The following is a 17,644-nucleotide window of genomic DNA, read 5'->3' as shown; positions in this document are numbered from 1 at the left end:
TACGGTGAGGCTCACCGTGCGCCACTGGATCGAGATCGGACGGAAGCAATTCATCCGCAGATACGAAGTCGGTGCGGGTTGGTCGCGTGGCAAAATGACTCCAGGGCCACCTTGATTCCGATACCTTAGGGGGGGAACCACTGGCCTCTGCAACGTCTTCTAGCTCCCCCATCTTGTCTTTTTTTTTTTTTCCCTTTCTTCTTCTTCTTCTTCTTCTTAGTTCTTTCTCTCGTCCATTTATTCCTTCCTTTCTCTTTATCGGAGGGAAGGAGGGGAGGCCATGTGAGAGTGAGTGCGGCGTATCGTGCAAGCAACCGAGCCGGGCGAGGGAGGGAAGGGGGCGGGCAGGGGGAGAGAAAGAGAGGCAAAGACGGATAGAGGAAGGACAAGGAGGGAAGGAGGATCCATGGCGGCCTCTTCCTCGAGGGCGAGGAGCAGCTCTCCTTTCGGATCCAGGAAGCCTTCCTACTCCTACTCGTCGTCGTCCTCCTCCTCCTCATCGCTCATGAACGGGAGGCTCATTCCTCGGTCCTGCGCCACCTCCGCCAACTCTCACTTCTTCGGCGGCAGATCCGTTACGCCCAGCCGGGGAGAAGCGTACGTACGCCCACCCCGCCGCCCGTGGGGTTCATTTCGCCATCGGACGCCCTCGTTGCCGAGCCGCTGGAGGCGGCGAAGTCGGGCGATAGCATAGCGGTGACGGTGAGGTTTCGGCCTCTGAGGTGAGGGATCGAGCTCGGTTTCGGGTAGATCTGGGGGTTCTGTATGGATATCATGCTGACATGACAGAGGGTTGTTGCCTTATTTGTGCAGCGAGCGGGAGTTTCAGCGGGGGGATGAGGTCGCTTGGTTCGCCGATGGAGATAAGATCGTGCGGAATGAGTATAATCCGGCGACTGCTTATGCTTTTGGTACGCGTTCCTTGCCCAGATCTTTTCCACGTCCAAATTGTCGTTCGAGCGATTGCGCCTGTCTTGAATCTACAATTTGAGTAATTGATGAGAAAAAAAGAGGAGATATTCATGAATTACAATCCCGGTCTGCATTCGCTTGTGACCAGCGTTAATTCTACTTCACCTTTTCTGTTAGCCGTACATTTTTGTTTGTAAATGGAGCTCATTTTCCTAAAAATGAGCGCTGCGATATGCACCGGAATTCCAAAACACAGGAATAGTACCCGTTGAGAATTTGTTAGATCCCGTTGCCTTCTGTGGGAAGTTAACTTCCGTTTACTGCATCACATGGGTTTATGTGTAAATCAGGTTGAACAGCAAATCTGGATGGATGGGCTATTAATCTTGGTAATCGTTGTAACCACTGCCGCTTCCCGTCTCTCTTTGAATGCACATGACAGAAAATGGAACACCTGTAGAACCTCATTCTGGATCTTGTAGGCCTTAAGTTAACAGGATCTCATTCGCTATTGCTATTTCGTACGTGTATGTTGTTATTTGTATTTCTGGTCATCAGTATGAAGTGATATGATTCAAATTTTTTGGAACCATGTATACGTATCACGCAAGCATATTTTCGAAGCTTATCTATCGCTTGTCTTGGATCGTCTTAGTCTGCGAGCCAGTAGTTACCTGCAATTCGAGTTGCAGATCTTCAATGACCTCTTTTGGCATTTATAATTTTATACAGTCAAAGACTCAAAAGGAACAAATTATGTTCTACACAGACTGATGGCAAATTAGGTGTGCTATAGCCTCTAGCAGATGAAACAAATTGATTTTATGTCAGTGTCCCATCAACTTCCAGCATCTCTTCGAGCTTTGTCATTTTTCTTTATGTCTCATTTTATAGGAGATGGTGATTTTTCCATTGTGAATTTTTTGTTCAAATAGAATATCGGTGACATGTTGACTTTGTTATTGCAGATAAAGTGTTTGGACCTTCAACGAATTCTAAGGAAGTTTATGATGTAGCTGCTAGGCCAGTGGTTAAGGCTGCTATGGAAGGTGTAAATGGTATGTATTTCATCCATTGTATTCACCAAGCATATGAAGTGCATCCAAAGACAGTAAATGGATTACCTGTATGAAATGCATCCATGGACTGTTAGTAACTTAGTATCTTTTTCTCCAGTTCTCTGTTCCTTTTGAGATTTATAGGGAGATTTCATGATGATTAAGTGTGATGTTTGACAAAAAGCCACATCTGTTGGAAAAATGGAAAATGGTGTGAGTGGCATAGCTTATTGTAGTTGCATGTAACATTGTTGTTTGAGCCATGTGAGTTACTAGCTATTCAGTTATTTGTCAATCAGTTCTGGTTTATGAATCTCAATGTTGTTGGTTATGAAGATAGAAGGCTTCCTTCTAACACTTCCTCATAGTCTAATGGTGTGGAATGGTTTCAGCTGTCTTATAATTGAAAGTCATATACAGTAGGAAGTAATCTTATTCTTGTTTAAGCACGGAGTGCAATCAATGCAATTACTTTGCAATTATTATTATTATTATTTTTTGTTCCATTCAGCATTTATGGTCCAGGCAGTTTGAACTTTGAACTGATCAGTTATTTTATGTTTGTGACCAGTGTCACACCAAAACTAACTTGATACACTTGTTTGAATTTTGAATTGTAGGGACAGTGTTTGCCTATGGTGTCACAAGTAGTGGAAAGACACACACAATGCATGTAAGTTCTGTAAACCGCTATTTGATTGTAGTGTGATTCCTTTTCAATTTTTGTTTATAGTATACAACTGTAGAATAGATTTTTATGGTTTATGCCAGTTGGAAACATACCTTATGTGCTAAATGTTATTTTTGGTGTTTTTGTTCTTTACCTGTCTGTTATCCTTTCCATTAGTAATGGAAAAAGCTGTCAATGAATACGTAAAGAAAAGAACTAACCATTCCTAAGCTGTGTCATTTTAGAGAGACTGTACTTCATTGATGACTATTTTTATGACCTTTTGTCTCTTCACTCTGATTGGGAGAATTGGCCGGACTAAAGATAATGCTGGTTTTTCCTATTAGGTGCTGAATATTATGGGTAGGCAAAGTTTTGACTAACAGGCCTTCAGCAATCCTTCACTGCTGTCAGCATTACTATGTTTTTTTCTCTCTGCCTTAAAATGGAGTTTGCATTCTTCTTATTATGTTCTTTGTATATTTTCATAAACATTCTCCCTCTTTTCCTAGTCCATATCCTTAATTGCTTCTTTAAAATTCAGGGTGACCAAAACTCTCCAGGAATTATACCGCTGGCAATCAAGGATGTCTTTAGTATTATCCAAGATGTAAGATTTCTTTCATCTAAGTGGACTTATTTTGCATTGATAAGGTTATCACAATTCTTATTTAAATTCTTTTAGTGATTATAGCCAACTTTATCTACTTTTTGATACAGACTTCTGTTTACATTTTGTCTCAGTTCCTCAGTTTTGTTGAGGACTGTAGTATGCCTATCTTCTAATTTGTTGTAGAAAGGTAAAATACGTTGGTTTCTAACATATAATTTGGTATGGGCTGTTCGCAGACACCAGGAAGAGAGTTTTTGCTTCGGGTTTCGTATCTTGAAATATATAATGAGGTAACTTTTGTTGGATTGAATATCTTTTGTTACCTGTAGCTTTTTATTTTAACAGTTGCCCAAATTTGGCTAGTTTACCCAAGCATGACGGTCATCCAGTTCTGATTCTTTTCTGCAACAGTTTTGAAGCTTTTTCACTTTATCATGTTATGTTTGTTTATTCTTGTCATTATCCAATAATTTCTCTCAAATACCTTTAATGTTCTTATGTTTATCTCTTATATCTATAGCATTTACATTTCTAGGTTATCAATGACTTACTTGATCCTACGGGGCAAAACTTAAGGGTCAGAGAGGATGCTCAGGTATGAAACAAATTGAAATCTGTCGCTAGCATTTAATAATTCTTAGTTGTGTTGTTTTGCTTTCCATTGGCTTTTTTCTTCATTATCACGATTTTGCTCATTTTGAGATCTTTAAAGCTGTTTGGGTTGAAAAAGCTTGTTTTGTCAAGTTTCTCCATTTTAGTCCCTTTCATTTTCCTCTGCATGCTTAATTTCTCAACTGGTCATTCAGTTGTTTATCCTTTCCTGCATTGTTGCCTCATTCTACGTCCTTGAGTCATATGTTTAAAATTACTGCTTTAGCATTCAAACAGTTTCCTTATTGAAGTTTGACCTTCTTTCTCTGTTTTGATTTTCTTTTCCTCAGTCATGCATTTCTTGGTCTTCACTCTGAAGATTTGTGTCTTTCAGTGGGAAAAACATTTTTTCCCTCCTTTCTGTCTTTTGGCTTTGCTTTTTTATAATTTCCCAGCAAGGTCTTAGCTTTGTGTTATTGCTTTGGTAGGGTACGTATGTTGAAGGAATAAAAGAGGAAGTTGTTTTATCTCCCGGTCATGTGCTTTCCTTCATTGCTGCTGGTGAAGGTATTTTTCTTTATTACTTAGTTGGTGTTGATTATGTCTTAAATGGTGGTATTTACTAATGAGGCATTCATAAATTCCTTCTTCTTTTTTTTTTTTAGATTGTTGAGCCGCAGTGCTTTTAAACTTGAAAAATGCTTTTGTAGGAGTACAATAGTACATTCCGTGCTCTTTTTTGCTGCAATCTCCTTGCAGATGTTCAGACTTCAAAGGAACAGTCTGTGGTCTGTGATGTTCTGTTAGTTCAAGTAGTTGGATTATATGGTTGATACTAGTTGGAGGGGGGGGGGGGGGGGAGGAAGAGGAGTCTGTCCTAATGTTGTAGATAAAATATGTTTTTGCATGAGCTTTCTTGCATTGGATTTGCTTTGTATTGTTGGTGGTCTTTGTTGCGTTGCTTTCTAAGAAAGAAGACTTCCCTTAATGTTTAGTATGGCTGCAAGGAATGCCAATTTATATGCTTTGTCTTTTATTGTATCTGGTTTTAATTTTTTGAATACTTACTTTCTTTTTGTTGTCGGGCTATGATTGTATGCAGAGCACCGCCATGTGGGTTCAAACAATTTTAACTTACTGAGTAGCCGGAGTCACACGATTTTTACTCTGGTATACAAGCATTTCCTGTGATGTTCTTTTATCTTTTTTAATTGCTTTTGTATATTTCATGATGTTATATTTTATTTTCAAAGTCAGTTTCTTTTGCTTGGTTGCTAATTTCATTGTCTTTTATTTGATCAATGCACATTCTGTGTTCATTTTTTCTAATATTATTTGTGGAAAAGCACAGGCAAATTTCTATTTTCTTTCATGTTTTGAAAGAAAACTAGGTAAAATGTCCTTTGATTTTTCCGGAAATCATTTCTTTAAGAGTGTCAATGATGACGCTTCTAAAGGTGTGTTGGTCTGGTGGCTTTTTTGTTGACAATGATATCTGCATCTTGGGTATTGAACATTTTTTATTCATGGAAAAGCACACACAAGTTTTTTTTTTTTTTTGAGTTATTGAAAGACACTAGCTAGATATGTTTTTTTTCCTTAAGAGTCATTTGTACTGGTTTGCGCTGAGTCACATATGTACGTCAATTTTGCCTAAGTAGCAATACTATTATTGGGTACGAAACTGGTACATAGGGATCGGTTTCGGATCGGAACCGATCCCAAGAACGATGTTTTCTTTTGTTTTAAATTTTAAACATTGTCTTCCATGAGATGCATTGGGTTTGAATTTTTTGTTTTAAATTTGTGTTGTTGTGGATTTTTTGTTTTAAACTGCTTCCTCCAGTTTGCACATACTCTTTTTGTCGTGTCTTGGTACTCAAATTTTCTAAAATTGTGTACCAGTGCTCGCTTCCTTGTACCCGAAGAGGTACCATACCTATGTGATATGTTTATTGAAAAATATATCTTGCAGCTGGAGGAAGCAGTTTTTCCCTTGAGATGGAAATGCTGTACATTTATGAAATACAAAAGACAGTTCAGTAATTTATTTTTCCTCTATGCACGTTTATGGCTAACATTTGGTACTTGATTGTGTTCCCAACTGGGATTACTTGTTGTTCCGTTACTTGAGGCAATATTTTGGTTATAATGCACTATAGATTGAATTATTAGAAAACTGGCATCACAACTCCCCTTGTATTTTTTTTCTTTTGAGAATGTAGTTATAGTAGACTTTTCTTTGTTATATTTTTTATAATGGCATATATAATGAAATACAATGCCTGTGACATGTTAGAATATAAAAGAATCTGGTGGACTTGTGATTATACAGCAGTATATATTTTTGCTTAATTATGACACGGCAATTAGTCACAGACACGAAGTTTGCTCTAAAGAATAACAGGAAAAATGAGTGAGATTTTTCTTCTAGTCCTAATAATACGAGTGTAGTAAAAGTTATGGGTGGCTTGAAAAGCAGTGAAAAGCCATGTATTAGTCTCTTGTTTTGTATAGTTTCTGACTTGCTGCTGTATGCAACATTTGTCATGAAATGATGGCTAAGATGGTGGAGTTGCACCATTTTGCAGCCATTGCTTACGGTGTGTGACATCTCATGGTTACTGGTGAGTAACTCTGTCGAACCCCGTGCCTGAGTTTCACCAAGGTTGAAATTGCTTAGCAGGAGCTACTAAACAACAAACTTGCTGGTCTTAGTTAGCATCTTTTTTGTTCCTGTAACAGTAATATTACTTTCAAACTTTAAAGTACTTCAGCTTCAGAATATTTGCTTCCAATATGTTGTGCATAACTTTGACTACTGATGAGTAATTGTGAGTGTATTTTGTTTTCTTTACTTTTTTTTTTCTCATGAATAAAATTACTTGGAAGGGAATGTGATGCGGCAGTGTTGTGAGGTTGTCTCTCGTGTGTCATTGTTTTTGGTTCAAGAAACTTTTCTAGTGATTGACATGCTTATGTTGTATTTGGTAGATGATTGAGAGTAGTGCCCATGGTGATGAGTATGATGGCGTTATTTTCTCTCAGCTTGTAAGTCTTTTAAGTTTGTTTTCAGTTTCTAATTCATATCCAAAGTGTACACTTTTGCCAGTGCTAATATGTTTTTTTCCATAGAATTTGATTGATTTAGCTGGTTCTGAGAGCTCCAAGACAGAGACAACAGGACTCCGCAGAAAGGAAGGATCCTACATAAACAAAAGTTTGTTGACACTTGGGACGGTAGGCTTCTCTCTTTTCATGTGATATGGCTTTCGTATCAAATTGGTCTGAGTGATCTATAGCTTTTTATCCTGCTTTGTTAGGACTGTGCATTGTTTCCTGTCTGATTTCATGTTTTACTTTTTATCCTTGTTTAAGGTCCAGTTTTCTATTTTTATACATGCTTATTACTGGGTGAAAATATTATTCAAGCCTCTTGGATTTAGCAAATGTCATTGTCCTTGCATTGCTTCCTGCATTTCCAGATATTGTCAGACATTGTTTTCTCTTCTAGTTTGGTAGGGAATGATTGAAATCTGGTGCTCTTTATTTGTTAATAATATGTGATTCTCTCTCTCTCTACCATTGGAACTTTAGGATTGTGTTTTTCATGTAAATTTCTATTTAAGTTGTTTTTCTGGCCATATCTATACATCTAATTGTATTTTGTTGAGATGGAATACAAATAATAGATATTTAGGTTCATATTTCTCAAACTACGTTCACCACTGACTTTTGATGTTCATGTTAACTCTAAACTGTGGATCCATTTGCTACTCTAGATATTTTGGCAGACATTCGTTCAAAGCCAAACTATGTTCACCATTGAAATTCCGTCCTGTTAAATCTAGGCTACAGATCTGATCTGCTGTTCTGCCTATAAAATTTTATTTCTGATGATGTCCATAGATCATTTAATGGTTTGTCTTCTAATTCATGTTCTGCTACTTGTCTGACTGTTTTCATGCTTGTTTTGTTCAGGTAATTGGAAAACTTAGCGAGGGAAAGGCTTCCCACATTCCTTATCGTGATTCCAAGCTTACACGTCTTCTACAGTCATCTCTGAGTGGCCATGGGCATGTGTCGGTGAGTTTTTTTGTGTATGGCTGCTATCGATTTGCTCAATTGACTTGCCTTCTCTTTCCTCATGACAAATTATTGTTTAATTGAAATTACATGTTCCTTCATTTATAATGTCATTGTGAAGAAGACAAATTATTTGCATGTTGCACACCTTACCTCTAAAATTTTATGGTTGTTTGCAGCTCATTTGCACTGTTACCCCTGCATCAAGTAACATGGAGGAGACACATAATACCCTGAAATTTGCTAGCAGGGCAAAAAGGGTTGAAATTTATGCTTCTCGAAATCGGGTAATATGCTTTTTACTTTGACATGGATTTGCTGCATCCTTTTGTTGACCTCCATCTTGCTTTTCGTTTGTTGGTTTCATGAGATGAACTTCCTTGTGGGTGACAGAAGATTTCCTTCTTTATTGTCTGCCAGATCATCGATGAGAAGTCACTTATTAAGAAATACCAAAAAGAAATTTCTTCTCTTAAGACAGAACTTGAGCAGCTTCGAAGGGGCATGCTTGTTGGTGTTAGTCATGATGAGATATTGAGCTTGAGACAACAGGTGCCTTTGACCTGCCTACTTAAATTGTTGAAAATGCTTTTTGCTTGTGGAACTGGAACAACTTCCTTTTTCCTTTTTGTGCTCCTATGCCAAGTTTTCCTATCAAATTTGTTACTGTTCGTTTCTCATACAACATAAATTTGGTACTGATCTTGCTCTTGGAACCAGTTGGAAGAGGGTCAAGTTAAGATGCAGTCACGTTTGGAGGAGGAAGAGGAGGCTAAAGCAGCTCTGATGAGCAGGATTCAACGTCTAACAAAACTTATTCTTGTTTCAACTAAAAACTCAATTCCAGGCCTAAGTGATACTTCTGGACACCAACGCCGTCACTCTTTTGGAGAAGATGATGTATGCACTTTTTCCTTTTCTTCTATGTTTCAACTTTCAATTTGTATAATAGTTAAAATTAGTGTCCTGTCACAGCATAGCTACAGATGGACCTTATTCTCTTTGACCTGTTTTTAGCAATCATGAGAGAATGAAGATATTTGTTCCCTTTAAGCTTTTTGTTTCTTCTGTGACAAGGAGATTGCTGAATTGTTGTCCTCATTGGTGACATGCCTTTGTTGTCCTGCTAACATATTTTACTGTCTTTTCAATGTCAGAAGCTGGATGTGTTACGTGAAAATGCTCCATTACTTCTTGAAGGTGACATCTCCCAAAAGGACTTGCCATCTTCAGGTGCTTTTGGTCTTCCTGATCCAGTTGGTGAGTTCAAGAATCGGCGATCTTTAAGCAGGTGGAATGATGATCAGTTATCTATTGCCAGTTCAATTACTGAATCAAATCAAGCTGGTGAAATTTTTAGTGGATCTGTCAATGGTTCCAGACCTTCAGCTGTATGTTCTATACTTTCCTTCAGCCACTGCTCTTCTGTCGGTTCTCTTTCAACCTTTGTGTTTGTGTTCAAAAAGTATTGATGATGCAAGGGGTGGGGGGGGGAGGACTGATATATGTTAGGAATCTCCTTGATAGGGTGCTTCTTCCATAGAAACCTCTACTGTTGCTTCTTTGATTTTTACTCTATAATAACACAGGTTGTTATAGGTTTCTATGAAGCTGTCATGTTTTAGGGGCTTGCTTCTAAGTATCAGGTTCTATGTGATCGTTGGATGGCCTCGTACTGCATGAATAGGCTTAGTTTTATTTTCTCTTCAAAATTTCAAAAATAGCAAGAAATTTTGGATCTTTGGTTACCTCTGATTTCATCTCATCTTGAATCCCCAGAATTTGAGGCCCAAAGATTTATGTTTTGATTCCTCTCACTATTGTCTTGGATATGACCTATTGACATTGTAAATCAGCAAAATTAGGATTTCAAGTGTGGATCTTGGGTCTGGAGATCTTAGTTTGATGACTCATAGATTTATTGTGTGTGAATTTATTGCCACATCAAATCCATGGATCTAATATAATTGGCTGACATGGCTACCCTTGTATACATTCATCTATGATGTAAACAGGAACATCACTTCCATTTGGATACGGATGCCTCTATTGGCAACATCATTGCATAGCGTTCAGTTCAATATCCACAATTGGCCGTTTGGATGACTGCTTGACTTTCCTTCTATGACTTCCTTTGGTTGCCTCCTTAATGGTTGGTTGCCAGTAGGATGGAAACCTAAAGTTTATGAGTGATTAGTGACAATCACAATATGTTAGGTGCTGACTTCTGGAAGTAAATTTCATTTGGAAGACTCGACATTAAATTGGAAGTTGAGAGGTCAAAGTTATCATGTTTTTACTGCTTATGATCTTCAGAAAATGAGTGATGTGGGGGTACATTGGGATACATTGTTACTTTCCAAAATTTCAATGGTTGTATTTTTTTTTTAATGCCAATTTGTTCACTCAATTGTACATTAGTTAATGGCAGCTCTTTTATGAACATTTTCTCCAACTGCTAGGTTGGATGCTAGATCTTTCATTTTGTCCCCTTGGTCTTGCCATAAAGTATGCTTATTCTTATCAGTGTTTGTTTATTCTACAGTCGATGTCTACTGCCGATCAGATGGATTTGCTGGTTGAACAAGTCAAGATGCTTGCTGGGGAGGTTGCACTCAGTACGAGTACCCTGAAGCGTTTGGTTGAGCAATCTGTCAATGATCCAGATGGTGCCCAGATTCAGGTAGGTGTTGTACTTTCTATTCCAGTGATCATTGCTTGCTGAGTTGTCTAAGATGCTGTGCCACTTGATCGTTTGCTTTGTATTGCTTGCTGGCAGGCTTTGGATTATGTATTTTGTTTTATTTATTTCGCTAATCATAAGGCTTCAAAAACAGACAGCAAAATCAATATAATTTATCATCTTGTCTTTTTTCTTTTTGCATTTCCGTGCTCTATTCTTTCCGCATTTTCCACCATCGGGAAGTTTGATCGTTGATATTGCACCCATTGTGCATGAAAGCACAAGCTGCAATATTCTTTTTGTGCTGGACCTGCTGGTTAAGTTATGAATGAGAAGAACACCTCTCATTAAAATTGATCAGTCACCTTGTATTGTTGAACCCTGCCCCTTTTCATAATAGTGGCTCTCTGCTTGCTTTCTTCATAGTCACAAATACAAAAGTTGGAGGGGGAAATCCAGGAGAAACGACGTCAAATGAGGATCCTTGAGCAGCGCATCACCGAAAGTAGTGAAGCTTCAATGGCAAATGCATCACTTGTGGACTTGCAGCAGGTATATTAATTGCCCAAATGGTAATCTACCTGTGTACCTTTCTGGTTTGTTAAGTTGATGTTTTTTTTTCAAAAAGTTTCTCCTCATGTTTATCATAAACTAACTTTTTGCTGCATATTGGCTAGACGGTCACCAGATTGATGACTCAGTGCAATGAAAAGGCCTTTGAGTTGGAGGTAGCTTCTCTATCATTTTGTTTTCATGCATAATGTACTAAACATGACCTTTCCTATGAGTTGATCTGGTTATCGTACTGAGCACTGTTTTCTGTAGAACATGGTGGCAGCATAACTAATAGTCCCTCCAAATGTTTATGCCATAGCATTCTCGCATTTTGATTTTCTGTAGAGGAATGCATTTATTAATTGATTTTTAACTTTTTGTGCAGATTAAATCAGCTGATAATCGTGTTCTCCAGGAGCAACTTCTTCAAAAGGTGTAATTTTGGAAATATGTTTATTTAGTGTTCAAATAAGACCCTTTTCTTGTGTGCTGGCTAGCAGCTGACCTTTTTCTCATTTTTGTTCTTATTTTTTCCATTTTACAATTGTTTCTTGTTGCAGTGTTCAGAGAACAATGATCTGCAAGAAAAAGTTGTTCGTCTACAGAAGGAGCTGGATGCGGCATTGGACGGTAGAGCATCATTATCCACTGAACGAGGTTCCGCAGAGTCATCTGTGGAGGATCTCAAGAAGCAACTTCAAGTTCAGGTGGCAATGTTAATCTTGTTCACTTGAATTTATGTTGTTAAATGGCTTTTTCGCTGTTTGTATGTTGGTTGTCTTAATCATCTAACATGTTGCTAAGGTTTGTAGAGCTTTGATAGCACAAACTTTCTTGGAGATACTAATTGTTGGGTCACAGCTGCTTTCTCCCTGCTTGCTGTTAGTGCGTATCACTTGAATTTGTTCTCATGGTTGAAAAGTTCCCCTTGGAAGTAAAAAGATTAATGATGTGAAACAATGGTTCTATATTTTCGGAGTACCAAGGTGTTTGTGAGGAAAAAGATTTAGTTGGAATGCAAGCTGGATAACTTAATAACATAGTAAAAAATGGGTTAAATACCTGTGTGCTCTGCCGATGATAAAAGGTACAAAGGGACTGCAGAGTATATCTTAGTGCCAATAAGTGGAAAGAACAACTACAGAGTGGAAGAGAAGAAACTACGCATCAAGCAAGGGAAAGTGTAACAAAAATGTGATAAAATAAGTTATGTACCATAGTTCTTGAAGAAGTATGAAGACATTGTCATTTCATTCAAGACACAGAATGAACTTGCTATTTTCATTCTTTGTTTAGCTTATATCAGGTGATTAGTGCAAAGGCAGTTTTACCTAGTATTTTCCTTTCCAGTAAGTGGGATCATTTCATTTGTTGCTTGGGCTAGGAAAGCTATTTACCTTTTTGCCATATTGACAACATTTTTTATGGCAATGTCATTTGAAATCAGTTTGTCTCTTCCATGTGCGACTAACTTTTTGCTTTTTTATAGGAAATTGAGCTTGATAAGTTGAAGGAAGAAAAGATGCAGCTAATTGAGAAAACCAATGCTTTGCATGCTCAAAATCAGAAACTTGGAGAGGAAGCATCATATGCAAAGGAACTAGCATCTTCTGCTGCTGTTGAGTTAAAAAATCTTGCTGGTGAAGTCACTAAGCTTTCTTTACTGAACGCTAGACAGGCAAAAGAACTTCTTGCTGCTCAAGATATGGCATACTCTAGGGGATCGAACATCCAAACCTGTAATGGTGGCTTCCGGAAATATTCTGAGAGCAAGATAGATGGAAATAAAAATGGGCGAAGAGGCAGGTTGAGTTACAGGGGCAATGAAAATCAAAACTTTGCCTTTGATGATGTAGATTACTGGAACCTTGACGTTGATGATATGAAGAAAGAATTGCAAGCGAGGAAACAGAGGGAAGCTGCTCTTGAGGCAGCTTTGGCTGAAAGAGAGGGTGCAGAAGAAGAGTACAGAAGAAAATATGATGAAGCTAAAAAGAGAGAAGCAGAGTTAGAAAATGAGCTTGCTGGCATGTGGGTACTTGTTGCTAAGCTTAAAAGGGATGGAGCAGTCACTTCTGAACTAAGTGGTCAGAGAACCAATCACGGAGTGGACTTTGACGTGGATCTGAAAGCACATGACAGAGAGACAAATGACCATGTTGTTAAAGAGACTCACCGATTGGATGAGACAATAAAACCACTTGTGGATGAAAGAAATAGAGGTGCTGAATTAGAAGCTCTTGTTGCTCGCTTGAAGGTATACCATTTTTTTCCCGGTTGAAGGCCTACCTTACATAGTTGCCTAGTTGTTTTGAGGAACTACCTAGTGCTACATATTGGGATATCAACAGGTGAAAGCTAGGTCAGATCCAGGGTCAACTTCTGCTGTTGTGGGCTCTTTTTTCGTTTATATCGTTTCATGGTCCTGCCAAGGCAGTCTGGAAGTTGAAACTCTAGATTTTATTAGTATGTTAAACCTTCTATTTTTCTAGTTCTACATGCTGCTTGAATGTGACTTGGGGTCAGAGATGGCCCTGGAAAAGTTTGGATATGGATCTAGGTCTTTACAAAGGGGATCAGTGATGGGTAAGAACTGCATGTTGCAGCACTATGTCACACAAACACTCCTATTTAGGTTTTGCACTAGTCAATGTTTACACACATACACAAGCACACACACATACAGATATGTATCTAGGTATGCATGTTGCATCCCCTGTACTCAAGCATTGTGAAATTTCTTCACACCAATGCCAGCACATGCATGAACTCCCTTTTGACAGATTCAGTTCTGAAAATTTTTATGTTGTACGGGGCTGTTTTTCTTGCTTGGGTCTATCTTCATACATTATAGAGCTGACTGAGTCTGTCTAGTTGGAACTCCCATGATTAGTTGACTGGAACCACTTTTGCTTGGTTTAATGGTTTATGTGCTGATAAGATAGGTGTTTGGTTTTGGTGATTGTGTCTAGATTACAAGCTTGTTAACAATTTTTTAGTTTCATCTGCAGCATATTTTGTCTTGTTCATTTTGTTAGAGTTGCTTATTAATCATGTTTCTTTTATTTTGGTTTATGGTTGCTGCTCTAGTAGTGCAATGTGAAACATTTTTTGTGAGTGAAACAGGTTTGGCTCCTCATACATGCTATTCATTTTGAAAATCAGCTGCAACTGTTCTGTTGTGGTTCCTTCTCTGTGGCTTTGCATTAGTTAAAGGTTCACCTAGTTATTATTTTTTTAATTTTTCATGCAAGAAATCTACTTTTTTTAGTACTTCTAGCATATTGTTTGATAGAGGAGTTTCACAACCCTCTTTTCCCCTTTTTTCCGTCTTTCTATTCTTCCCCATATTTTCTGTCAATTAGGACCAACTGGGGCCTGCCTAGGCCTGTGCCTATATTTTTTTTGCAGTAAGCCTTCTGGTATCACCTAACGTTCATAGCTATATATAGCTCTGTTCTGCCGCCCTTGCTTGTACATTGTTAATGTATGTATGAATTTTATCAGGCTCGGGTGCAAGAAAAGGTGAAAGAGAAAATTGAAGTGAAAGATGAAGTTGTTGATGGCAGAGACACTAACTCTCATGTTTGTAAAGTTTGTTTTGAAGCCCCAACTGCTGCAATCCTTCTCCCTTGCCGCCATTTTTGTTGTGAGTGATGTTGTTTTCTATTTTTTTTTCAAATTTGTTTTTGAGATTTATGGTTATTTCTGAGTGTGCTTAATTTTTTTTGCAGTGTGTAAGCCTTGCTCCCTTGCCTGTTTGGAGTGTCCTCTTTGCCGAACAAAGATAGATGACAGAATCATTGCATTCACTTCATAGACATCCCATTTTTGCCATGCCTTCAGCTAAGGGGTAAGGTGTTCCAACGTTTTTAAACACACTCAAGTTCATATATTGTTGTGAAGCTATAGTCAGAAACACTGGCGCTAATTTCAAAACAGTGTGACAGAAATGCACGAAGCAAGTGAAACAAAAAAGGGTAAATATCACATTTTTTAAAAATATTGGAAAAATCAAATTCTGCATAGTATCATGCGATATTTCAGAAGATTTTCCAAAAATCATTTAATATGCTTCAAAGTTTTTCGGGTTAGTTTTAACATTTTAGTTACTAGTTTTTAGTCGATGGTTTATGTAAGAAAATTAGTAGCTTTATAAAGTTATATTCTCTATTATTTTGTACATTTTTATTTTCTTTGGAATTTCCGAGATTTGACTGAGTTAAACAAACTTCTCAATTAATATCTGAGAAAGGACCTCGCTGATCAAAACCTGCAATGATATCGACTTTGATTGAGGTTTCTGCTCAAGTCTCAATATTCATGGGTTCTTATGCCTGTGGCTAAGGAGTGCATCTCTCACTTCTAATCGTAACTGTTTATTCATTTCAATCAAATCATTAAGCTGAAAATCCTGGCGAAACTAGAGGCCCTTCTGTTCTTTTTTCCCCGTTCTTACAATCTTTTCCTGATCGTTCTCTCTTCGGCGTCCCTCTCTGCCCTCAAGTGGAGCAACTCATTTTGTGCCTACCTGGGGACCTAGGGCCTCCTAGCGCTTTTACTAAAAGCATTGTAATAAAAACAAGGTTCCTTAAGTTCACATGGCATTATTTACTATTTTAGCGATTCGTTCTCCTTGCATATGCAGTAATTTTGCTACATGCGTAGAACAAACCGTTAAAATCTGTATCTACTACTAAGTACCTTCGAACTTTTGCATAGTGGCCGTTGTTAATTTCTGCATCCTAAATCTGCTTGTTTCCTTCTCAGGGCAATTCTGGTTCAAGGTGAAAAAGATACGTATTCGCTTGTAAGTTTATGTGTAGATGTTATTCTTTTATTTGTCCTGTGTAAGTAATTGCTTGTTTTATACACACCTCCGGAAGGATGTAGCCTTTGGTGTGAAAAGCGAAAGAATTCACCCAAGTTGGTGCTTCCTATTTTGTAATAGAGGAAAATGTTTGTACTTGTTTCTTTTTTAGAGTCCAGCTGTTGTGTATAAAGAAAAGGATATAATAGTTGCTCGATTTATCAATTCAATATTCTATCAGCTGGCTTTTTATTAGTCCGAGCTGATTTAAACCAACTCATTTGCTCTTCTTTCTGTGTGATACACCCGCAGTTGCGGGAGTGGATGGATAATCTACGTCCGGGCTTTCCGTCTTGGTTGCTTATCTATATTTGCGCTATTGCCAAAAGGTTTTAGATGTGCTGCTTTGACATCTGGGGACGGTTTGTGGAAAGATGTTCTTTTACCTTCCCTTCCTGCGTTTGGAGTCTGCTGGCCAAATGGATGCATGCTTTCTGAGGATGTAAAATTATTTTATTGACTATGACCGAGCAGCGAACTAGAAAGCAGAAATAGATGTTATTGCTTCTGTACACGTGACAGCATATGGTCCCTTATAGAACTAAATTTGATCTGAATCAGATATTTATTTAAGTCTGGATCTGATTGGATATCATTTGTTAAGTCTGAATCAATGTGATTTCTTAATTAGATACTAATGATGGAGTTTGGATGAACACGTAGTCCTATTCATATTTGTTGACATCCCTAAAAGGATTTTCCTTGTAAGGAAGCTTCACAGACCAACGACGATTCTCCTTGGCACCACAATGGTTGGACCATCAACTGAGCGCAGCCCAAGAGAGAGGGAGAGATTGGGGCAAAAAGGTGAGGAGGAAAATTGACGGAGGTTCAGGACAAAGAAAGGGGAGAAATAGATGCGACGTCTGGCAGGGTGAGATTGACATTGTGGATTTCATTTTCGGTGCTCTCTTTCTTCAATTAAGGCACCATATACTGGAATGGAATGGGTGTCAATCACCCAAAAAGAAGAATGAATTGAGTCTTGCAAGCCGATGCTTCTTTACCAGACACGAGTGCTTTATCATGTATGAAACCAACGCCTGGTTGAAAAAAAAAAACAAAAAAAGTGACTTAATCAATCTCCCACCGGCTTTTAGAAAATAGACTGTTAGGAGTGGGAAAATATTATTTTTTCTTTAAGATCCAATGATTGATGCATGTAGGTATTGATGGTTTTTCTAGGCTAAAGATCGCTACTTGGGTTATACAAGTCACCAACAATAGCCCGGCGACTTTATTTAGGAATTGGATTTCTAGTTTCAGGGTCGAAACACGTTTATGTTAGGTTAATCCGACAGCTTTTCACCTTAACTCCTTGAAATTAACAAAAGAATTGTGTTTTCTTTAGAAGTTTTTTAATGCCGAGCTTCAGTTTAACTCTGTGTTTGGATGGAGGGGAAAAGAGAAAAATAAATAGATGAAAAGAAAAGAAAAAAAAGAAAGTGACTGAATAGGAAAATAAGAAGAAAAGAAAGGGAAAGAACGTCTATTCTTTTCCTCCTAATTTTTGTATTAAAAAAAATTAAAATTACATTAATTTTTTTTCTTAGCACCCAAATATAATTATTAGTTTATTATTTTTTTTCTTTATTAATTAGTCATC

The 17,644-nt window shown here is 37.9% G+C and overlaps 1 protein-coding gene across 1 annotated transcript; it reads left to right on the top strand.

Moving 5' to 3' along the window:
• Nucleotides 1-225: 225 nt before the first annotated feature.
• LOC116260275 (kinesin-like protein KIN-7K, chloroplastic) lies at nucleotides 226-16,254 on the top strand. Its single transcript, XM_031638470.2, is given in 26 exon segments — nucleotides 226-605; nucleotides 608-722; nucleotides 814-911; nucleotides 1,881-1,970; nucleotides 2,591-2,643; nucleotides 3,185-3,250; nucleotides 3,490-3,543; nucleotides 3,789-3,848; nucleotides 4,333-4,411; nucleotides 4,947-5,014; nucleotides 6,839-6,895; nucleotides 6,980-7,084; nucleotides 7,826-7,930; nucleotides 8,110-8,217; nucleotides 8,351-8,482; nucleotides 8,651-8,830; nucleotides 9,088-9,321; nucleotides 10,476-10,613; nucleotides 11,040-11,165; nucleotides 11,291-11,341; nucleotides 11,554-11,601; nucleotides 11,729-11,875; nucleotides 12,658-13,425; nucleotides 14,676-14,817; nucleotides 14,903-15,021; nucleotides 15,939-16,254. Coding segments are annotated over 25 exon segments (3,309 nt in total). The 5' UTR covers nucleotides 226-406; the 3' UTR covers nucleotides 14,989-15,021; nucleotides 15,939-16,254.
• The last annotated feature ends 1,390 nt before the right edge of the window (nucleotides 16,255-17,644 follow it).

Source organism: Nymphaea colorata, chromosome 9 (assembly GCF_008831285.2).
Source record: "Nymphaea colorata isolate Beijing-Zhang1983 chromosome 9, ASM883128v2, whole genome shotgun sequence".
Taxonomy (NCBI): Eukaryota; Viridiplantae; Streptophyta; class Magnoliopsida; order Nymphaeales; family Nymphaeaceae; genus Nymphaea; species Nymphaea colorata.
Note: the sequence above shows the minus strand (reverse complement) of the source record. Positions and strands in the feature narration are given on the sequence as shown.